This window comes from Equus asinus, chromosome 28, assembly GCF_041296235.1.
Source record: "Equus asinus isolate D_3611 breed Donkey chromosome 28, EquAss-T2T_v2, whole genome shotgun sequence".
Classification (NCBI taxonomy): domain Eukaryota; kingdom Metazoa; phylum Chordata; class Mammalia; order Perissodactyla; family Equidae; genus Equus; species Equus asinus.
Genome location: NC_091817.1, coordinates 33868989 through 33894269, shown reverse-complemented (window position 1 = coordinate 33894269; position 25281 = coordinate 33868989). Strand labels below are relative to the sequence as shown.

The following is a 25281-nucleotide window of genomic DNA, read 5'->3' as shown; positions in this document are numbered from 1 at the left end:
ATGCTCAACATCAAATGTCATTGGGGAATTGCAAATTAAAACAACAATGAGATACAATTACACACCTATTAGAATGACTAAAATCCAAAACACTGACAACACCAAATGCTGGTGAGGATGTGGAGCAACAGGAACTCTCATTCATCGCTATTGGGAATGCAAAATGGTACAGACACTTTTGCAAGACAGTTTGGCAGTTTCTTATAAAACTAAACATACTCTCTTTCCATACTCTCCAGCAACTGAGCTCCTTGGTATTTACCCAAATGAGTTAAAAACTTATGTTCACACAAAAACCTGCACACAGATGCTTATAGCAGCTTTATTTATAATTGCAAAACTTGGAAGCATCCAAGATATCCTCTAGTAGGTGAATGGATAAATAAACTGTGGGACATCCAGACAACACTATCATTCAGCACTAAAAAGAAATGAGCTATCAAACCACAAAAGACATGGAGGAAACTTAAATGCATATTACTAAGTGAAAGAAGCAAGTCAGGAAAGACTACATAGTATATGTAGTCTTATATAGTATAGTCCAACTATATAACATTCTGGAAAAGGCAAAACTATGGAGACAGTAAAAAGATCAGTGGTTACCAGAGGTTGGGGTAGGGAGGGATGAATAGGCAGAGCACAGAGGATTTTTGAAGCAGTGAAACTATCATGTATGATACTATAATGGTGGATACCCTTATACATTTGTCAAAACCCACAGAGTGTACAACACCAAGAGTGAAGTGTAAACTACAGACTTTGGGTGATAATGACGGGTAATGTAGGTTCATTGATTGCAACAAGTGTACCACTCTGGTGGGGGATGTTGATAGTCGGGGAGACTGTGCATATGTGGGGGTAGAGGGTATAGGGGAAATCTCATTACCTCCTGTTCAATTTAGCTGTGTAACTAACACCACTCTAAAAAATAATATCTATTTAAAAAAAAGAATACTCGACTATCTTTTTGCTCTGTTTTCAAACTTAGTTGTCACTGTGGGATTCATCTTATTCAACTGGGTAACTTCTCTAATCACCGTGGGCAGGTAGGTGGATTCTGAATCAAATAGTTTATAAGGCAATTACAGTTATGCACATTTTCAGCTTCATAAGCCTACAGATTTCCCACTATGAGAATAACCAGGGAAATCTAAGATTACAGGTGCCAACTATTGTTCATAAATATTCAAAAGTCTTTGAGGTATAAAGTAATATTCACCTAACTGGCAGATGAGAAAAGTGAAGTACGTTAATTATTTTTCAAAGGGTCACTGAGGGCCACTATCAAAATTGAGAACTGACAACAAAGCCCTCATTTCTACTCCTGTCTTGCTTCTCAGCACACCTCTCATATCCAGATCTCAGAATTCTGTGTAAAAACCTCCAGGCCTGAATGAGAAGCCCACAAGTGAGTGACAGATTCCTTTATGTGGCTGCCTCCTTCCTGAGTTTTTGGAATGCTTCAGGAACGGAATGAGCAGAGCTATGTCAGCCCATATCTACGATTTCTTTCAGGGTGTCAGGAGTGATCCAGTTAGATGGTGGGTTATTCTAAATTTCTGCAAGTTTTTGAATTTAAGAACTGGGGTTGGACGGGTAGGAGTGGGATTGAGGGTGGTGGGTGGTAGCAGAGAGCATGCCTTCTAAGGGAAGCACATCAGAACCTGGGTGACAGCCAGGGAAGGGCATGTGCACACTGAAAGAGCCCATACGAGACTTCAGGAAGCTCCCCTGTGGGGCATACATACCCTCATCCTGTCTTACTCTTCCTGTTCCAGTGGGAATTGCTATTTTAGAAGAATCCAAGGATCTCTTCTAGCAATAAAATGCTGACCTTAATATTACTAATTCTGAAAATATTTACATTTATTCCTTGTGTTCTCATTTCTGTATATCACCTGTTTCTTCAGATATTTAGGTGACCAGTTTATATGTCAGAGTACTTATTTACATAATGTCATTGAAGTTATTTTCCAGCGGTACTTTTACTTTTTCTCTAAGTCAGCATGCAGTAGGCCCCGTTTTATGGTAAGCTATACATAAAGATACACATAAGATACAGAAATATGAATCTTTTAAAAAAGTAGTTAAGAATTCATCAGATTAATCACAGCCTCCTAAAAAGGTAAGCTCCAGAAAGGCAGAGAGGCACTTGATAAATATTTCTTGAATGAGTTCATTCAAAGATACTCTCAGAAAATATGGTACAAGAGCTCTAGATTTGGGTTCAGGTCCAAGCCCCACCACCTGTGCCTCAAAGTTCAGGTCACCTTGGTGCAGCAATGCTTTAGAGGACCTCACAGGCCCTGGAACATCAAGCAGAAACTGGTTCCTGAGGGAACAGGGAAGTTACCAACATCATACTTTTACTGATGACCAAGCCTGAAATTTAGAAAATGAGTTTGGAATTACAGTTGTCTTGTTAGCAGTCTTAAGCCTACACTTTCTCCAAATTAACTCCTCTTCCCACACACTATGTTCTAATAATCACCTTAATTACACAAATTAGAAATGAAAGAAAGAAAGGTTCAAATGCTTTTAGATTCTGTTTCATTAGCCAAAACAATGAATCCTGATCAGGGATAAGTACAGTGTATTCTTCTAGACTCTGAAGCCAAAACCCTAGCCTGACAATGACCATCTGAAAACATCATTCAGAATAATTATTTTTTTCTAATAACAAAGACAGAAAGCTCGGCATTACTATAGAAGTCACTTATAAATCCATGAAACAAACAGAAAAAAATTAATGGATCTAGGGCAAAGGTATAGGGGTGACATGCATATGTTCACTTAACTAAGTGCAGAGTCAGAGGAATCCAGGATGTAATCAGTGAGTCAGGATGGCTCATGGAAGGGTTGGGACAGGTAAGGGATGTACATTTGCATCAGTCCACACAGTTTCTGTGTTCTATTTTCCATTTGGGATGTGATTTGAAATTATAAGAAAAGCAAAAAACACGCTCAACTTATGGAAACAAAGACATTCAAATTAATAGTCAACTAGAAAAACAAAAATCAATCAGGCCAACTAAATTCAACAATAATACAATTTAAGAAAAACTATTCTATCAGTGAACCCCTCCTTGACAGTTCTCTTAGGACTGTCTGTTAGAACAGCAGGGATGTAACATGTCTCTAGAAACTGAACCAAAAATGCTTTTTCAAACTATACGGGAAAAATAAAATTAGGAAGGCTAAGTAAATCTACCAAGAAACAGGCTTCACATTAACAACAGGCCCAAATAAAATTCCTTTTCCCCTTAAAGACAGGCTAAAGAGAGGCAAATTCTAACATATCAAGAATTAGGATCAGATTTGAATCCTCAAACTCAAAAATCCATTCCCAGAGGGTTCTCGACTCATTGCTAAGAGTTCTACCAGTCTGATTTCAGGTTGGATTTCATAATACTTGCTCGAAGCCTATGCTGCCTTCCTGAAGCCTCCTAACCTAATGTGGTTTGTACTTAACCAGACAGGTACACGTGCCTACCTTTCCACCTTGTCCGGCTCTACTCTGACCCTTGGTCTCTACAGTTCAGCTATACTGGCCTTCTATCAGTGTTTCAAGTATACCAAGCTCCTTCCTGCTTCCCAGCCTTTGTACATGATGTTTTCCTTAATTGGAAGAGCTTCCTCCATCTGTACCACACACACTCCCACACTCCTATTCATCATTCAAGTCTTAGCTTAAACTTACACTTCCTCATAAAAATCCTCCCAGCCTAGGCTGGATGTTACGTTCTCTTGGTACCCTCCACTTCTCTTCTGAGGCACTTCATTCAATTCCAAGTATATTTTTTGAATAGTTATTTGGTGCCTGACTCTCTCATTGGCTATAAGCTTCACGAGGGTAGGCACCAAGTCTACTTTGTCCACTCCTGTATACCCAGCACCTTGCTTAGTATCTGGCACATAGCAAGTATGCAATGATTTTTGAGTGAATAAATTAAAAAATTGTAACTTAAGCATATAAGATACATGCACTGGAAACAAAGTTTTAACATGCTACATGAGATGAGTTGCAAGATGGATCCTGTGCTAAAAAGGAACTATACAAAACAGATGGAATCATAGAATCCTAAGAAACCCGCAGGTTACAAATGATTTCCACTGACTACCACAGCAGGGACAAGGGCTGAGCTTTGGAGAACCATTACAGTGAGGGTCAGAGAATCTAGCATTTCCCACAATGCAAACCACTGTGTCAGGTGTTTCCAAATCAAGTTTTTGCCAGGTCAGAAAGGGCCCTGTCCTTCGGATGGTAAACTCTACACAGGTGACAAGATAGAAATGGTACCATTTTCTTGTCCTTTACTTTGGAGAAAATTCTCAATAACAACCTAAGTTGTTTATCCTGGTTCTCTTATGTGCAATATTCATTCTTATTTCTCACAAGGGTATGGAAGGGAAGCAACAGGTTTTCTCTTTTCTTTTCCCTCCATTCAAGTTTAGCTCACGTCTGCAACTCACCTGAACAGCTCCTCCCAGCATGACAGCCACCAGCCCCATGGACATGCTCAGTGTCTGTGATTCCACGGTGCTCTCTGCCTGGTGGGCCAAGCTTGCACATGCTCGCTGCAGTGTTGCTGCTACAAAGTCCACCACCTACCTCAGAAATGGAATTTAGAATCAGTGAGGAGTAAGAAAAAAAGTCTCAAAGTTCTCCTTACATCTTATGTCTATATCTTTATCTTTTTCCACATCAACATCATGATAGCAAGAACCTTCAAGAACAACTGCTACTGTGCAGCAGGCATGGTGCTCAGTGTCTTACGTGCACAATCTCACTTAGGTCTCATATGAACTCTAGGAGGTTGGGAATCTTACCCTCATTTTGAGATGAAGAATCTGAGACTTAAAGAGGTTATCGGCTCAAGGCTATGCAGTCAATAAACGAGAAAGCCCGTTTATACTTTCCCAAATGCTTTAATATACTAACCCAACTTCCTTCACTTTTCATGAGTTTTGCCAGGAAATTAAAGTGAAAAATGATTTGTTACTTTCAACCATCTTAGAGGGTCCTAGATTGGCTTCTCATAATGAGATTTCCTCCTCAAGGATTCCTCCCCCACTATCCTCATTTTGACAGTCTAATTCTAGTAAGCAAAGAACGGGGGAAGAGGCGTTCAATTTTATTTAGAAGCCAGTGTCCTCAAACAATCTGTACAAATGATTTTTTTGTCATTTTTCTAAGTATCAGATATTTTTAAAGGATTAAGATTAACCATATATAAGATTTTACACAGTATTTGGCTAACCACTAAGCCTTAAATGGAATCAATTTGGTCAGCATCATTTTAACTGCGCATGGATTAATCACCTTAAGTAGAAACACTTTTCAATAAAAGACAGCGTATACATACACAAGTGCTACACAGACACACACATACGTGCATATTTAGGATTAATGGTTCAAAAGGGAAAAATCATTTTGAAGAAGAGATGGCTGAGAGAGGTCATGATGAGCCTCTAAACACTATGCCAGCTTGCCTGTTTAACTCTCTGGGCAAATCACACGCTATGCTAGAATCTTTAGAATCTGGAAGCTTTAAGTCAGGAGAATGGTATGTTAATTGCCTTTGGAGTAAGGCAGAAAACTAGAAAGGTTATTAAAAGTTCCACTTACTGAAGGAACAGTACTGGTTATGGCAATTTTCAACACCCTCTCTAGCCTAAGACTTTATTGATACTAGAAGTTAAGGACACTGGCCCTTTCTAGAGAAACTGCTGCACCTACCATCTTGGGCCACCTACTTGGTCTCCGAAGAGTTTTCTAAAGCACTCCTTGTTTATAGGAAGCTTCTATTTCAGCACAAGTATTGTTAAATTACTGGAATAGAACTACCTAGCCTTCTGACTTTTTCTAAGTTCCTCTCCACAACATATACATATATTTTAAATGTTGCAAAACAAGTAGTATGATCCTATTTTTGTTAAGAAAGAAACTTTCCACGTTCGTATATATTTTTTAGAAACCCTGGGAGCTGTTATCTGTGGTGTAGTAGCCAGCTGTTACTGTCATCTAGGAAGCACCCTTTCCCCCAAACTTTCTTCTTGTAACAACAAAGACACCATACCCTTTTGGACAACAGCTCCCCTCCCCCTACTATTCATTTCCTGTGATTCTCACGGGGCTGCCAGCCACAAGGATAGATATGTGACTGTTGCCTGTTCTAGAATTTATGTATGTTACAGAGAGGGAGTAGCGATGTTTACTTTTTACTTAAAAATTTTTGTAAAGATACATAATTCTAAAAGTCAAATATTCTTGCAAGTTTATAATGAAAACTACAGTGCCCTACCCCATTTCTCCCCATCTGATTCTGGCTCTACAGAGGCAACCACTTTTAATTATTTAGCTGATTAATTTGATAATAACATTATGCATTTACTATTTACCAGGTACTGTTCTGAACACATTGCAGGTATTTTTATTTATTTATTTTTTTTTTTGAGGAAGATTAGCCCTGAGCTAACTGCTGCCAATCCTCCTCTTTTTGCTGAGGAAGACTGGCCCTGAGCTAACATCCTCTACTTTATATGTGGGACGCGTACCACAGCATGGTGTGCCAAGTGGTGCCATGTCCACACCTGGATCCAAACTGGCAAACCCTGGGCCGCCAAAGTGGAATGTGAGCACTTAACTGCTGTGCCACCGGGCTGGCCCCACATTACAGGTATTAATTCACTTAATCTTCACAATAATCCTATGGGGATGTATAAACCTGCTGCCAACATTCTGGCAACTGAGTGGATGGGGGTGGAGGCCTCACTGTTGAATATGCAGGCACCAACTTAAGTCTACAGCATTTCAGTTTGCTACTACCACCCAAGTTCAGAGGCTCTTGGGTTCACCCTCTCTCAAGGATAAACCTCTAGTGTTTTCTGGGAAGGGGAGGTGGCTGTACAAAGTGGAAGAGGGAAGCAAAGGGTCCACTGGATCTCACAGAGCCTTTCAACCTGCGTTAAGCTCTAAATTCAGCTCCATCTTTAGGGCTTATCTAGTGCCTCCAGTCCTTCCACGGTTCTGCAGTGAGAAGCAACTTGCTTCTTTTTTTCTTTTCAAAAAAATTTTTAACAGCTTTATTGAGGTATAGTGCTTTGCTTCCTGACTTCTCCCATGTAGGCACTTAGCATTTCCGTTTTCTGAAGTTGCTAAATCAACTATTACTATCCAGTTTCTAAATGTTGTTATTCTCTTTTATCTACTATTTTCTCTTGCTCTGTTGGTCCCTATGGTTTCTGGAAGGAACAGATAAACACACGTGTCCGATATACCATCTTTAATCAGAAGTCTCTACTTTTTAAATTTTGAACTTCTATGTTGTTTAAACGTTTTTACAATGGGCATGTGTTACTTACATTAAAAAAAATTTTAGCGTAGGAAAAAACACCCCACCATTATAGAACCACTTCTACTCTGCCAATGATAGTCGTCCCTCGGTATGAGAGGGTAAGAGATTGCTTCCAGGACCCCCCCGCGGATACCAAAATCCAAGGATCCTTAAATCCCTTATATAAAATGGCACAGTATTTGCATATAACTTACACATATCTTCCCATATACTTTAAATCATCTCTAGATTACTTGTAACACCTAATACAATGTAAATGCTATGTAAATACTACTGATATGCCATCTGCCAACATACTTTATTGAATTTTTAATCTTTCATCCATAAATACTTCAATATGCATTTCTAACAAATAAGGAGATTTGTTTTTACATAACTACCATACTAGGATCACACTCAATAAAGATTCCCTATATCTTCTAATACCTGGTTGCAAAAATGTCTTCATACAATTGGTTTGTTTGAATCAGGATCCACACATTGCATTTGGTTGATGTCTCTGAAGTTCCTTTTAAGCTACAACAGCCCTGCTACTTTTCTATGCCACTCATTTAATGAAGAAACTAGATCATTTGTACAATGGAATTTCTCACATTTTGGATTTGGCCAATGGCTTCCTCATGGCATTAACTTGCTCCTCTAATCCTGAGTTTCCTTGATTAGATTCAGGTTCACGTTTTGGGTTTGTTTTTGTGTTTCAATCCATTGCAGGCATTATCCTTTTTAATGCTCAAACTGTCCTATCTATGGCCAGCCAATAGGAGACCCTTCAAATTGCCTCCTGAGTGGTACTGACACGACCCAATTAATCTCACATAACTTCCTTGCATTCAGGCACAACAAGATGCCCTGAGGCTTATAGTGTATAATTCCTGCCCCAGACCTGAACTACCCTTTAATCCAATGAGCTTTGTGTTCTTTTAGTAGGAAGTGGAATTTAGAAACTATAATCTGGCACTAAGGATGCCTATTGCTACTAGGTTGTCATTGCTTCTTGGCATTGACAGTGGACCGAGCTGGGAAACACCTATTTTTTAAAAAGAGAAAAATACATCATTAGTTCACACTAACACTCCCCATTGAAATTCAATATTATAGAGTTTTTACTCAAGTTCTTTGATTTTATATTTCTAACTCTTTTTCTTATGCTGAAAATCTTGATTCCTAATGATATTAACAAAATTACTTATAATTTATCCTCATGTGTGTATGTTTCAAAAAACATATTAAAATTATCACTAGCACTAAGACTACTAAATGCAATTTAATATTTCTTTGTGGTTTCTTTTGTCCTGATAAATTTTAACCTTAGCTGAAGGATAATTTAATGGGACAAATCACTTTTGCATCAGCCTAACACCATTGTTCCTTAATTAGGAGTAAAGGGAGATAAGTGCAAAAGCTAAGTCATATCAGCTTTTAGACCAGTTCCCCTTTTAACCAGCATCCTGAGACAAAAACACAAGGTCTGGGTGAAAAAGTCTTTAGGGAATGATATAAACACAGGAGAAACAAATCACCCTACTGAGTAACACAGGGTCAGTGAACTGAAGGAATAAGAGCCCAGGAAAGAAATCATGAACATAATTCTCATTAAACAGGCACGATAAGTCAGAGCCGACAAGCAGCTGCAAATTTTCGCAGCAGGAGCTACAGTGAAATGCTGCTTAGCAACACCCGAAGGCAGATGACAATGGGGATGATACAAAGAGCTAGAGAATCAGATTTAAGCGTGACAATCATACCATCTTACAACTGACTATTCACCAACCAAGCAACAACTAATTTTGGTAAAGTGGTAAAATATGGCGACTTCATTGCCTATGCTTTATTACATTTATTTCCTATTAAAGAAAAAGCTGATAAAAATAATGTCTGAACCAACAAAATTCAGGCACTGATTCACATAGTTACTCTATTCTGAAAGCATTTTTAAAAACATTTTAAAACTTCACAGCCTGTTGTGGAGACAAGCTGTGAATCAGAGGACCTATAAAATTCAAGGTGATCTTATTATCATTAGTGATTTTTTTCAAATTTGAATTTCTAACCATTCTCAACTTTTGACGCACATTAGAATCATCCATAAAGCTCCGGAAAATGCAAATGCCCAGGCTCTAATGCAGACATGCTGAATCAGAAACTCTAAAAGTGGACCGGGCATCACTATTTTGAAAAAGACCCCAGATGGTTTTATTTGCACCAAAAGTTTAAAATCATTGTGATATAACATAAAATATTTAAAATAGTTCTCAAAGTTTGACATGCATGAGAATCATCTCAGGAGCTTATTGCACATGCGGATCCCCAGGACCTATGAAGAAAGTGTTGATTCTCTTGGTCTGGTGTGGGCTCAGTAATGTGCATGTTTAACCACCATTTCAGGTAACACTGATGCAGGTGTCATCAAAGCACACTCTGAGTAACACTTCTTGAACGTTTTTTAAAAATAATGTAAAGAAACCAAAAGAGACCAATACCCTGAGGCTGGGATCTGGAACGTGGCAGCCACTGACCTGAGTGATGTTCGTGAATATCTGCTCAGACATTCTCTCACACAGAACAGCCACCAGCTGGAGGACCAGCAGCTTCTGCTCCTGGCCTTCCACAAGAAGAGTGTGGTGCTGCGCTAGTTCCAAGAGGCTTTTGCTGGAGAAAGGCTTCATTTTAAACTCTGCTTCATTTTCCTCAGCCACATGTGTCAATTCCTATCAGCATGGGAGAAAAGAAATAGTGAAGAAAAAGCCTGTAGAACTAAGGCTTCAAAACCAGCTAGAAAACTATTTGAAAATTTAAAACTTCATAATAAAAAAATACACACACACATAGAACTAGTTTGACAGACAACTTACTTTATCAGTGCTTTTACGATCTCTGCCACAAGCCTTCCTTGAACTGAGGCCATATAACATTTCCAAAGCCTTTTAAGAGACTTAGATGCTTTAAGTACCACAGCCCTCCTTCCCTAAGATATTTAGAACTAAACTTCTACTAATAAGTAATTTATTACTGTGGGTTTTGTAGGCTTTCTCCCTACCCTTCACATTGTCAATTTCCTTGGGAAGGGAAAATGTTAAGTTACTTAACAATTAATGTGTTACCAAAGTAACTGATAGTTTAGAGCAGTGGTTCCCAAATGTGCCTGGGCAATTTTGCTTCCCAGGGGGCATTTAGCAGCGTCTGGGGACATTTTAGCTTATCATAATTGGGGGCTGATACAGGCCTCTAGTGGTTAGAGGTCAGGGATGCTGCTAAACATCCTATAACGCGTAGGAAGCTCCCCCACTGCCCAACGAAAAATTACCCAGCTCAAAATGTCAAAGTGCCAAGGTGGAGAGATCTTGGTTTAAAGCAAAGCCCTTTGATCTTTTGTTTTTTAAACAAACTTTTAAAAAATTATCCGATTAAGAGCATATCTTCTTGGAATGTTATTTACAATGAGTGGCTGGGCAGGGTGATGGAGGTGGGAGGTGAGAAAGCATCAAAAAGTACTCCCTACTTCAAATTCTAGAAGTGCTAGCTCTGATACCCTCCTTGCATTCTCCCTCACCCACACCAACCTTAAACTCCACAGACATTCTCTTACATACTTTATTTAGGAAAAATAATGGGGAAGGCAGAGCTGGAGGACAGGGAATCAGAGATCATCTAGTTTACGGTCTCAAACAGTGCAAATAAAGAGTAACAGTACGGGGTACAATTTACTGTCAAGATTAGGGCAAAAGGAAGCACAACCACCAGCAGTATGAAACAAACCCGGAAAAGGTTTCAAGTGGCTACAAGATGAAGTGAGAGAGGCAGGACTGGCTAAATCTCCTTTCCAAATACCTGACAAAACAACAGTCAGAAAGGATAAGGGATTACTCCATAGCTGTAAAACCTGCTATTAACTTCAAAAGAGTTCTTACTGTCAACACAGAGCAAAGATTAACCCTTTCATAGATCAATCCTTCTGCTTTGGTCATCTTTAAAATTTCAGTGGAGATTATGTTGGAAAGTAGTTTGACCATATGTGTATTGCTGAAGGTAAGTTTCTTTTTACCAAAACAAATGCTACTAAAAAGTAAATTACTCTTATGTCCTCTGATTACGTCTCCTAAATTACCACCTAATTTTAGGACCTAAAATTATGACTGCCTTGAAAATTCAAAGGGGCTCCTGGTACTACCCCAGAATAAAGCTGACCCTGAACTACATGTAGTTCTTACCTTCAAGCAGAAGATGAAGAAGTCGCCTGCCAAACCACATTCCTGGCAGAGGGACAGCAAGTCCCCGAGATGCTCTACCTGCCACTGCTCTGAAGACACCTTTTGATACAGGGCTTCATCTTCATCTTCATCACTGCAATGCAGGGTAACATTTATCTTGGTAAGTTTTATCACCCAGAAACATTATTTTTCTGAAATCCCACTAATAATCTTCTAAAGTAATATGTTATTTCCACACAGCAAATCATTAGAAAGATCTCGAAATTTTGTTTAAATTATCTTCCTTCTCTCTACATTGAAAAAGTATTTATTCTCAGAAGCTAGGCTATCATGTCCTGCATAGTCATTTGCTCATGGGGAAAAACCTTCACGAAGAAAGAGGCTTTTAAGATGGATGTTTAGGAATTACTATTATTTCAGTAAGTTGTAAAAACAAGAAGGAATCAAAGCATACATTGTATGCAGATGTTTGGGTTCCTGAGGAAGAAGAGAGAAAGAGAAGGCTGCAAAGCAAGGCCAGATTACAGAGGGCCATGGATGCCATGGGAAGGAATTTGGACTTTTTTTCAACGAGCCACTGAAGGGTTATGGACAGTGGAAAAAGACATGATATTTGTAGGAGGAGATTCAGTCAATCTCAACTAATAAGAACCAATTAGTTGAGTTACAAAAATGCTTACAGCTTCAGAAAACTGAATAACCCAATTTCCAAGTAATAAAATGTGGCTAAATTATTGAAAACAGTGCTATGATTTCTGCAAAAAGTTTCAAGAAACTTCTCATAAGGTACTAAGACTTTTAGCTATAATTCCAAGATACAATATTATTATACTATATCATGTAAACAAATACAAAGATACAAGTGATGCACTAGAAAACAAAACATTAAAATAATGTAAACAGTGATCAAGATAGTGGTTGATTTTCGTTTTCTTCCTTATTTTTTTTGTATTATACAAAGAACATGTATTACTTTTTGATCAAGGAAAGAATAAAATTTTTTTCAGACTAAATTGAGAAAAAAATGAAAGATCTTGCTTCATCTCATTGAAAAGTACAATTACTAAAGTTAATTTGATAGACTATCTCATTGGGCAGAATGTCCCAATTTGCCAGTTCACTAACAACATAGCCTTTATACTCCTCTAGTAGAATAAATAACCTATTAAATTAAGCTTAGGAGTACTTCCTATATTATCCCAGAATCGTCCAGAGTCCTTCAGATAAGTCATGTTATCTCCATCATATTTTATGTTAGAAGAAAAGCTGAAATGGATAAACGTCACTTATAGCTTCTGCGAACCATCCTGACTGTCAAAATGAAGTACTGTATTCAAATACTCTTTAAAAAAAGACATGACAACAATTACTTAAGATGCAATATTTTATTCATTCTTAAAATTTCAATGATAAAGAGTCAACTGCAAATAGGTATATTTAGTTCTGGAAAAGTAAAAATTCTAGATCCAAAGATCGTGAAATCTGAGAGGCTCTTTTAGAGTTTCTCTAAATGAGCCTTTTATTGATAACCAGTGCTGCTGGACAGAATGGTAGAGTGAAGGTAAGTGGTGATACAGACCAAGCGGCGATACTGACCCTGCCACTGGGGGTCTAGCACCATGAGCAGGATCTTTAGAACAAATCATAAATCACACACACACACACATTTCTTTGGTATAGTAAGTGTCAACTTTTTGGAAACATGGAGTGTTTTAAGTATCTAGTGAGTCACAGATCCAATTTTTAGAAAAAAATCCATGTTTGCATATAGAAAAACTTCTCAGGTATAATTTCAAGGGGATTATACACCCCTAGATGTCCATGTAGAGACCTCAGGTTAAGGAGCCACTGCTTCCTGGAGTGAATGGAGATGCATTCAGTCACTGCTTATTCACTTTTTCCTACCACGCAGAGAAATTATAGTTTCAATAAGAAGTGTTGATTTCGACATACATGTGCTAAAAAGTGCACGAAAGCCTTGTTAAACTAGCAGTAAGTTTTAACTCCTGGTAAGTTAAATACTGTAAAATTCTCTATATAGTCACTAAAACGGTCCCAGGTTAAACTGTTCCAAAGTGTTTTTGAAATAAACATGCCCCCCAATTTTAAGCTTTTTCAGCTCAGGGGCATAGTTATAACCAGAAAACCTACTAATGCTCAAGAACACGCAGTAAATTAGTAGCTTGAGTTTGTGCTGATAATTCTGTTTGTAACCAATGTGTTTTTTCTATTTTCCTCAAGTCCATCACATTGAAAGAGTATTTTAAAACTTTAACAAGTTAACCATGAATTAAAAAATTAAATTTAAATACTTTAACAAACAGCAGTGCTTTGAATGTGATGTGAAATCTAAGTAGAGTAGCTGCCACCAGTTAAATACTAAGGACTCTGATCAACAAGAACTTCATTCTTGTAAGAGGTAATAACATCTACACATATCACCCAGAAAGTGGAAATAATTTAAAATACACTTGTGAGAAGTTGGAGAAATAAATTATCCATTCCACTCTCATTTATTAAGCACCTTCTAATCAATCCTTAGGAGAAACAAACCCTCATCATAAAATTGCCATAAAAAAATAGCTATCAGACAATTCCCTTAGGAATACATCTGACTCTGAACACACATATGTCATTTTGAGAGTCAGAAAGATAACTGGATTGTTATGGTGTTATGGTGAACATGCGTCTGCCCATTACTCTGATTCACTGGCAAAGACTTTGTGAACTAGGTGGGCTTGTTGTGATGCAGAGCTGTGAGGCTCCAGTAAACTGTACCTACTATTAACTAGCATCTAGGAAAAACCTGGAGAATTAAGGCTCACATTTCACTCAGAGATTATAAATAGCAGCCCCTCAGCCACTTGAGTTTCTGGTTTCCTTTCTATCAGCGCCCCTTAGTGGACAGACACAGAATGGCCTTTGGGGCACAATTAAATCTGAAGAGAGGCAGTAAAGGATGGGTGGACTCACCAAATGGGCTCTTTGATGGTAACCATAACGCCACCTTGAGTGGCAGCTCTAAAGTGACACAGAGAATGGAGAGAGGGCATAGACTTGTCCAACCCTGCAAATCCTTTCAGGCTAGCAATCGCCTTCTTCCTCTCCAGCTTCCCCAGAATCCACAATAAGATCTCTTCGCAAAGTGACCTGGCAGAAAAAGCAGTTATAAATGAGCTTGCCATCTTAGTCATCTAACCAGCTCACATTAAAAAAAGAAAGAAAGAAAGGCTATCAGGTTCCACTACATTCTAAATGCTGGCACAACCACCTAGCACTACTGAAATTCAGGAGTGGAAAGTATGCTTTTTGTGAATTTTAGAATATAAACGTCCTGATATTCAAAGAGTGACTGACTAATCTTTGGCTCTAGAAGCAACCCTGATATGACACATGAGCCCCACACATGATTTTCTTTCTTTTTTTTTGGAATTCCAAGCGTACCCACTGCCTTTGGATCAGGCACTGTGAAAGAAAGTTTACACTGATAAAACCATATACTATCAATGGGACCAACAGCTGGTGACCAAGAATCAGCATGAGGATGCTAATTCCTCATCCCCTTTTATCTGTGCCAATCAACTAGGAGAGGAATGAAATAAAAGTTTGCTTCTTCCTTCTCAGTCTCTGATGAGGTCATGATAATGTATGAGGTCTTGGGTTTCAAAACTAAAACAGGAGTTATTATATGGTCAGTCCTTTGAAGCCAAATTCACACATTTATAGTCTCCATCTTCCACTGCCTTTTCTCTTGTCACTTTCCTTATGGCTGTGGTCTACAACGATGTGCTGACCAAAAGTTAGAGAGTTGAAGGCAGTATGTAAGCTTTGAATAACATGCAAGACTGAGCACTTTCTTTACCACTCATGATAATGATAATGATAATGATGATAGCTACCCTTTACTGAGCTTCCTATTTGCCAGGGACAGTGCTAAACACTTCAATGCACAGTTAGTCTTCATAATAACCCTACGAAGAAGGTGCTATTATTGTATATCAGATTACACGTAGGAGACTTCCAAACACCAAATGTCAGAATTCTGCAGGACTTTAGAAATGATATAAACTCTTATAAGGAGGAAGAAACAACATAAATAGCTGTGAAAATAGAGCTGATACAAAATGAGTCCTACTTAAATTCCAACACAAAAGATTATTTTCTGGATGACTAAGAAATCCCTTTATTTTAAACAACACTGTGTAGCACCTACACCAAGTCCAAGTCTAAATTACAGAGTGCTACATTCAGATCCAGATTTCCTGAACTTGATTTCTAACTCCCCGCAAGGTAGTTATGATCCAGCCTCTATTTCCTCCTTCCTAGACCTGTAATTCCAGTATTTCTCACTGATCAAACAGTGGCATGTTTACACATGTAAACAGAAATTTTGTCTCTGATGTCTAGGACAGAGTTTGAGGAAAGTCATTCTAAAAACTACATCCAATCTCCTGCAATTTGCAAAACTCTCTTTGTTTTCTAGATGAGCAGAGTAAGAGGATTCTCAAGTGTTTTCCTGCCTTTGAAAGAAAAAACAATTACAAAGTGGCATAAGTCATATTCAAAATAAGCACAAGAACAACATGCAAAAAAGACTTCCCTGTTCATAAATAAATAGGGTTCTCTGGATGGTTTACCTTATGTGAGACACACTCTGCCTGGTAAAACAGTAGAGAGAAAAGAGGACTCCTAGGACTGGAAGCAGGGAATCCACCAAAACTGCTGAAGGTTCATTCCCGACCACATACACCTGGGGGAAAGGAAATGGTGAGAGGGACTATGACCACAAGGCCAGAGGACTGGGAATCAGACACCGTACTTAGTAGCAGGGCTTAGAGTCTTATCTTAAGCAACATTTGCCTTATCTAAGGCAAACAATTTCAGCTCTAAGGCCAATGAAACCATTTGAGATTGGCAGACAAGTTGAAACACAGGCAGACTGAACTGGAGCAGTGCCTTTCGTGTGGGCAGCCTGAAGAACTGCCAGGTGAAATCCGTAAATGAATCCATTTTCTGACCCCTTCCTTTCCTACTTTTGACTACCTCTGAGTCTCCTAATCTGTCTATTATTCATCTGTACAATAACTATCTTACTGCTGAAGGCTCTGCTATTAGGAACTAATAAGCAATTACCACCAAATAGAAAAGCTTAAGACCGTATTTGGAAAAAAAAACAAAAACAAACAACCCAAAACATAGCTGGCTCTAGATTTGTCACTTTTAAGATGTAACTGCCACATGGGCATGTCCTATTTTCTCCAGCTCAATAAATGTTCAAAGAAATTACACTGTGCACCTAGATCTGCACTGGTTTCACAGTGTTAAGCGAGTGAGGATGATGATTTTTATTAACAATAATTATTTTATATATTTTTAGTTGTATCTTTCAAAAAGGATTCAATAAACTTGTTTGAATACCAACTGGGATCAAATACTGTCCTAGGCACTGTAGTGAATATAAAGGTGAATAAGAATTGTTATCTCTCAGGTTGCTTCTGACCTAACAGGAAGAATAAAACAAGTAAACCAATTATAATAATAATAATTCAAGGTGGATAACTTAAAGTATGCTAAGAAGTGCAAAATACTATTCAAAACTCCAATCAAACACAAAAGGAGGGGCCGGCCGGTGGCGCAGCGGTTAAGTTCACACGTTCCGCTTCAGCAGCCTGGGGTTTGCTGGTTCGGATCCTGGGTGTGGACCTACGTGCACCGCTTGTCAAGCCATGCTGTGGAGGCGTCCCAAATACAAAATAGAGGAAGATGGGCACGGATGTCAGCTCAGGGCTAGTCTTCCTCAGCAAAAAGAGCAGATATTGGCAGCAGATGTTAGCTCAGGGCTAATCTTTCTCAAAAAAAAAAACAAAACAAAAAACACAAAAGGATTTCAAAATGTAATTCTGTTATAATAAATTAAAGCCTGATAGTGTGGACAGCGATAATGATGGTAAAGGGAGAAGAAAGAGGAACTGACAAGGATTACACTCTCAGTATATGCCCCAGAAGCATGCTAGGATTTTTACCTTCCAAGTACCATGTTAGATTCTTTAAAGAGTTAGGTCATTAAAATTATTATAATCTCACCAAGTAGGTATTTGCAGCCCTATTTTAAAGGATGAGGAAAGGGAAGCTTAATGCAGCCCGTATTTACAGAAAGAATATTGAGGTAAGAGTCAGTGCTGTTTATGGGAAACTAAAGGTCATAGAGGCACAAGCTGGAAAAATCTCTGTGCTTTTCCTGAGAATCCTGTCCCTTTAAATCAACCCTAATTTTTCACAACTCCTTAAGCCTCCCGACTCCTCTGTGGAGCCTGATAACCAAGGAGCCAGCTTCCTGTGCATGATCTAATCTCCATAAACCCAGCTAAATGAAGTGCATTGTATGGCAGTGTTCAGAAATAATATGCAGGCCTAATTATGATATCACCAATTACAGGAGGTAAGAAAAAGATTCCCCCAGATAACGTGCGGGCCTATTGTTTCAGGCTCTGGATTCTGTGTTCCCAGAGGTAATCCCTATGGAGCCATCCTTCCTTACCAGCATCTTTTGTACAACAGAAACAAAAAAACCCGATAACAAACAGATGGAGTTAAATCTCCATTATTTACTGGCTTGATTGGGCCAAAGCACTTCAAAATTTAACATGAACTCAATCAAGCACATTTCTTAGGGGTATATGTTGCTGTTGATAAATTTCTCCAATTTTTAAATTCTCTTCTTACACTATTCTGTATTTTCTTACAAGGAAGAAGTACTGTTATATCTAGAAAAAAGACAGTACAGCTATTTATATAGATATGTTATTTATTTTTATATAAAGGTTCACCATATGTTTATCAAATGCCAATTGTGTGCTAGGCATACAGTGGTGAACAAATTATTTGCTTCCAAGAAGCTTACCTTCTAGTGAGGGGACAGAAAATAAGCAATAAATATACAATATCAGATAGTGACAAATGCGATGAAGAAAAACAAAACAAATTAAAGGGATAGGGAGTGATGAAGGGAAGAGTATGTGGAAAGAGAGAGAAATTAAGAATAATTCCTATCAATCCATCAACTATTAATCCATTAAGTTCACAGATAGGAATAGAGAAATGGGATTTTTTTTTTCAAAGTGGAAAGATTTGGAGATAAGGTGTCCTTTGGCTTAAGCTAATCAGTGAGTCTTCTCTATGATATCTCAAAGAACTTGACTGGCCTCTATTTGACACATACAGGATTGTCACCTCCTTTCCAACATTAATAGTAAATTCCTCCTTGTACTGAGCCCAAATCTGTCTCCCTTAGAGTTCCTTGATGGAAGTACATCTATTTCCCAAAAGTTTTGGACTGACCATCTAAAAACAATCATCAAAATCCAGTTTCTTTTTACGCACCTTACGGGTTGCTGTGCATCCTAATGACCAGATTGTGTTTTGCAGATAAAAAGCAGGTGGTACTTATTAAATTGATCCAGATCAAGTTCTACCTCTTCCACAGGCCTGCTATATATTTGACTGTTCGACGGTTCATTCATTCATTCATTCACTAATTCAAATATTCATTAAGCATCTAGCCACCATTAATGACTTTTCTCCTCTAAATTCCAATAGGATTTTACAGCTTGTAACATATAATCCGTCTTTGAATATACAGTTATCTCTCGTCTCTTCAACTAGCCTGGAAGGCAAAAGTCAAATTCCCTACTTCAGGACCCATCAGAGGAGATGATTAAATTGTGTTGCCTCGATTTGTGGTGAATAAGCAGGTTAAATACAGTAGTATACAATTTAAAGGCATCCCACTATTATTGCGTTTATGAAGCAAACAATAACTATCATTTATTGCATGTCTACTCAAGAATAAACCAGGTTATTCAGCGAAACATTTAACATACAAGCAATCCTCACAAGAGTCCTGCAAGTTAAGCATTTCAATTCACACTCTAAAACTGTGGAAACTGAGGCTCAGAGGGCAAAGTTAGTTGAGCAAAGGAACACTGTTAGTAAATGGCAAGGTCGGGATGAACCCAGATCTGTCTGACATAAAATCCATGCACAATCCATGGAGAGAGGAAGCAGATTAGTGGTTGCCAGGGGTTGGGGGAGGAGGAATGGGGACTGATTGCTTAGGGTACAGGGTTTCCATTTGGGGTGATGAAAGAGTTCTGGAACTAGACAATGGTGATGGTTGTGCAACACTGTGAACGGACTTAATGCCACTGAATTAAAATGGTTAAAATGGTAAATTTTATGTTATGTATATTTTACCACAATTTTAGAAAGAACAAAGCATGTACTCCATGGCCTCCCAATACTCACCTTCCCTTGTGCATGATGACATTTTCATTGTTTCAATCCCTAACCTATACCAACTTTATCCCAGCTGTCCCCTCTCAGAATCAGTAGATCCCAGTTTGTCAGGTTGTTAGTAACTCCATTCCTGCAACTTATGCAAAGTAGGGCCGGAGTTCCTGAGTGGCACCATGGACAGCAGCTTCTGTCCCACTTCCTCTTCCTCCTACTGGGAGTCTTATATAGCTGGTAGATCTCCAGGGCCATACCACAACCAGCCCTTTCCAATGACAGCTCCCTCCTTCCAATCTCTTGCTTTGCATTGAACTTAATGCAGGTTAACAGTTTGGTCTGCACCTGACATTCAACATTACCTTCTACTTACACTCCCAAAGTGGAATCTAGTCACTTCCCCTTACTGTGGACTCCTCAGATCATTGACTTGTATCTGCAATCTCGTGACCCATTTTTAGTGACCCAAAGGAATACAGGAGGCTAGACTGATTCAGCCAATGCTGAACTGTGATCTCTTGGTGCCAGCACTGATGATCAAATGCCCTAGAAAAAACAGTCCTTCCAATGAAGTCATACTACAAATGGAGGAAACTGTTGGGGCCAGTTCCAGTCTCCACACCAGGCTGGTGACTGAGAAAGCATTGAAGGCACGATAGGTAATATGTTTCCCACGCCACTGAGGGGAGGGCCCTACTGCCCCATCTCTGTGCCCTAACATTCAAGTGTTGTGGAATTTCCTCAACGATGCTTTCATGTAGTCTCTTTCTAGTTGAGGTCTTCTCTGTTCATCTGGAGGCAAGAAGGGATGGGAATTCAAGTTCTGAAATACAATCTAACACTTCATATATTATTTCTACCTTTGGTAAAAATGTTCCATATCATTTGGAAGTTTCCTTTTTTCAGCAGTATAACCATTGGGTTTGTTTCACATACGGTTGTTTGTAAATACTTCCACTGACCAGCTGTGAGACTTAATACAAATCAATTGACTTTTCTGAGTCTCAGTTTCCTTATTTGGAAAATAAAGAGGTTGTATTACTCAAGCTTTAAGATCTCTTTCGTGTCTCATCTATCATTCCCTGACTTGACTGCACCTTTGCTCATTTTCTGCTATACCTTTCTGGTACCTCAGCCACTAAGAGGTAGGACTAGTTTAAAAAAATGAACCATTCCTCCCTACCTCAAAAATTTTGAAACACTGAATCTTCAACTTGACCAAGATGTAACAAATTTCTAACCCTTCCCCACATGCTTTCTGTTCTTCTACCAGCTCTGAAGTTAGTACTTTAAAGATGAAATCCTGTTTAACTGAAAGATTTTCTGGTCACTTCAGGTATCTGTACAACTAGGGATCACCACACAAAATACCAAGAGATGGGAAAGCTGAAGCAGGCAAGGCAGAGACAGACTCAGGGTATCTTTTCAATTCTTTGGTGTGAAAAAGCCTCTCTGAGAGTAAGTAAAGTGGTGCTTTGAAGAAAAGTTGAACCTCCCTATTTACCCCTGGCTTTTCCAGTATAAATGTGTAGGACAGGGCTGAGCGGCAAAATAAGAGGTTAGTATGGATCTATAAAAAACATAACAGGGGCCAGCCCGGTGGCATAGTGGTTAAGTCCACACACTCCACTGCGGTGGCCTGGGTTTTGCAGGTTTGGATCCCAGGCATGGACCTAGCACCACTCATCAAGCCACAATGAAGTGGCATCCCACATAAAACAGAGGAAGATTGGCACAGGTGTTAGCTCAGGGACAATCTTCCTCAAAAAAACCCCATAACAGCTCAGAACAGATAAAACAAGGAAACAGACTGGTACCAATGACCCAGTGGCAGCCTCGGGATTTCCTCCTTCCTTTCTGGGGATTTCCACATTCCTTTCTGAATGCATCTTGGCCTTTTATCACAGATCCAGCCACGAAAAGAGGAGTCTGCAGTTAAGCCTTACAACCCTTCATCTAAGCTTACAGGATGTCTCTAACAAATAATAGAGGCATATTTCTGGATACTCTTAACTATAGATCACAGACTACTGTAACTCTTTGCTTGACTGGGAGCTCCATGAAGGCAGCAGCTAGCCCTTAATAATTTCTGTATTTACAAACCTAGCAAAGTATCTGGCATTCCATAGATATTTGGTAAATTTTTTTGTGACTGATTAACTGGATCAAAGAATGAATGAACAAAGTAGGTTGCTGTTTATTTTCTCAAAAGCTCTATTTTTGAGGGGAGGTTACAATGCCCCCTGTATTTTCATTTTTTAAAAAAGCTATAGCTAGAAGCTATTCAATCAGTGCTAATTAACTGAACAGAATCGTAGAACTTCAGCCATAGAAGGGAGAGCACACTGAACAAAAGAAGGCTTGATTTTATTATAGTGGCTTGTTCAGCATCTACCTTCAATGTCTGGAGGACTGAATTTCTCTGGAAAGATTGACTAGGAATTTAAAATAAAAAGTAAAGGAAAAACTCAGAGGACTCAAAATGGTCAAAAGTATTAAGAATAAACATGTTTGTCTGTTGCAAAGCAAACCAAAACAGAAGTAGTCCTCATGTACTCCATTTCTCATTTCACAGACTTCATTATACTGTAAAGCTCACCCCATAGAGACTGCTGTAGACTAGTTAAAAGAGCACCGGGAAGTCAGGAATCAGGAAACATGGGTGTGAATTTTGCTTCTGCCACTTATGTGACTGCACCAAACCACATATTAAGCGAGTGAACATGGTTAAGACGTTTAAATCTCCCTAGGTCTCAGGTTCCTTGTTCATGATGTAGGCATCGAGCTTTTGCATAAGGACCAGTTAACATAATTCATGTTAAAATATTCTAAATTAAAATATACAGCCATGTGCAAATGTTAAATTTATTCTTAAATATTTTATTCTTGTTGATGTTACTGTAAATGGAACAGTTTTCTTAATTTATGGCCTTATCTTTTAAGGGATGTACATGTGTAGAAAGACAAGCATGATGAGCCTACTCAGAATCAAGCTGACTGAATCCTAACATTGAAATTCAGTACAAGCTGGAACTTGATTTTACCCCTGTTAAACATTCAACTAGTCAAATGCTGCCTTCTAAAATATCACAGTGATCCTTTTGATAGTAGTGTTCCAGAACTTCTAATGTACTTACTGAGCTTAATTAAGACTCGTGAGAAGCAAAAGAACAAGGCAAGTTACCTAATATAGTATTTTGCACTGTGCATGCTCTCAGAGCATATTGTATAAATAGTCTTTTTTTAAAAAGAGTTTCCCTGAACCAAAAGGGAATTGACAGCTTTTTGAGTACCCATTACGTGCTAAAGAATGCTACCTTATTCATCCCCACAACTCAAGTGTCAAATAAGTTACCTAAAAATCACACAGAGAGGGGGCCAGCCCCGTGGCCGAGTGGTTAAGTTTGTGTGCTCCGCTTCGGTGGCCCAGGGTTTTGCCAGTTCAGATCCTGGGTGCGCACCTAGCACCGCTCATCAGGCCATGCTGAGAGGGCATCCCACATGCCACAACTGGAAGGACCCACAACTAAAATATACAACTATGTACTGGGGGCTTTGGGGAGAAGAAAAAAAAAAAAAGAAGATTGGCAACAGATGTTAGCTCAGGTGCCAATCTTAAAAAAAAAAGAGAGGTTAGACTAAATTATTTTAAAGTTCCTTCCAGCTCTAAGGTTCTATTATTCTAATTTACTTTACAAAAATAATTAAAAATTCAGAAAGAGGAGTCAACTGGCCAATCTGACAGAAACTTTAATTAGAAATTCATTAAGATTAGATGAGGAAAAAAAGACTTGGATAATTAAAGTCAAGTCTCCCTGAATCTGGAAACACAGAGATAAAATGGAAATGAGAATATAGGAAATAAACTTAAACTAATCAGGCACCTTCTAGCCTTTCTTACCCTAAAATTTCTTCTGCCTTTAGGGAGTCTCGGCAAGTATTGTGAGGAATACTAAAAGGAAACATCCCCCCATCCAGTATCAGATTCTGGCCAGTTCTCTTAAGAGCAAGAAAATGTCCAAATCAGAAAGAATTGGAATTCTCCTGTCCTGCTCTACCCAGAACTGATTTCTAGGCAATTTAGGCCTCTCTTCACCTCTCTAGGCAAAGAAAAACCATTAATCCCTCTGATACCAGGGAGGACAAAAGAATTTAAGCATTCTAGGGATTGGGCTCCAGTCAGTCAAAGTCAGAAGGAGACGGAATAGGAAACCACTGGAGTGAAAGTTATATGAACTGCATATCCCCTTTTTGGCTTAGACAATTTTACCAGGTGTAAGGTACACACATAGAAATAACAAGAATTATTTATGTAGATGAAGCACAAGCGGCCATGCCAAGTTTTCAATTCAATTCAATTAGCATCTATATATACACCTGTATTCCACGTGGCCTACCAGAGCCACACTGCTCCACTTGCTGCTGTACATGAAGGATGCAAGTGTAAAAAGGCCTTACCTTGTCATTGTTCCTGCCATAAATTTTTCATTCGGATAACTGAGGGTTTGTTCCTTTAAATGCTAAAATATATTTATATTTTAATGTTTTCAGAAGGAAATATTACTAAAATGGATTATAGGCTTTCTTAAATAAACTATACTGAACATACCAGCCCCCACATATTTTGCTTTTCAAATTATGCCCTTTTTGGGTATTTTTTCTGTCTCCTTTCTTGCTCTTTTCTGCTGGCATTCTCTTGTCAGTATGCCTTAATCAGTCTAACTAACTTCTTCTTTTTTTAAAAAAAGATTTTATTTTTCCTTTTTCTCACCAAAGGCCTCTGGTACATAGCTGTGTAGTTTTAGTTGTGGGTCCTTTTAGTTGTGGCATGTGGGACGCTGTCTCAGCATGGCTTGACGAGCAGTACCATGTCTGCACCCAGAATCCAAACCAGTGAAACCCTGGGCCACCAAAGCAGAGCGCATGAACTTAACCACTCAGCCACGGGGCCGGCCCCAACTAACTTCTAATTTGTTACTTCTAATTCTGCTATGGTCTTAAAAATCAGATAACCAATCTGATCAGTGTTATGTATAAAGACGAAACTGGCTCTCTATAGTTAGATGTTGAGATGGCAGCCACATGGGTGGCTGTCATAATGCAGGTGACACAGGACGTTGAATTGAAAATGTCAAGTGAGGCACTGAGACAAAATAGACTTAAAACACTAAAGTAAGACAGCACACTGAGATGAGAACACAGGAGGGTCAAGAGGAGAGGAGACTGATGAGGAGGATTTTTGGACAGAGCTGTTGGTAAGGGTGAGTTGCATCCTTCAACCTACCAATGACAGAAAGACAACCCAATTTAAAAATGGGCAAAAAGGGCTGGCCCCGCGGCTGAGTGGTTAAGTTCGCGCGCTCCGCTGCAAGCGGCCCAGTGTTTCGTTAGTTCGAATCCTGGGCGCGGACATGGCACTGCTCATC

At 38.9% G+C, this 25281-nt stretch overlaps 1 protein-coding gene across 10 annotated transcripts in view; it reads right to left on the bottom strand.

The window, feature by feature from the left end:
- Positions 1 to 25281, bottom strand: part of TANGO6 (transport and golgi organization 6 homolog) — a 192368-nt gene that overhangs the window by 133064 nt on the left and 34023 nt on the right. For all 10 annotated transcript variants that reach the window (XR_006521440.2, XM_044761541.2, XM_070500726.1 and 7 more), the window contains exons 8-12: positions 16204 to 16316; positions 14540 to 14716; positions 11567 to 11699; positions 9875 to 10066; positions 4474 to 4608 (exon numbers count right to left, since the gene is read on the bottom strand). Coding sequence is in view for 9 of the 10 variants with exons in the window: in XM_044761541.2 (XP_044617476.2) it covers positions 4474 to 4608; positions 9875 to 10066; positions 11567 to 11699; positions 14540 to 14716; positions 16204 to 16316 (750 nt within the window). In the remaining variant the exon portion in view is untranslated. The remainder of the gene's footprint in view (positions 1 to 4473; positions 4609 to 9874; positions 10067 to 11566; positions 11700 to 14539; positions 14717 to 16203; positions 16317 to 25281) is intronic.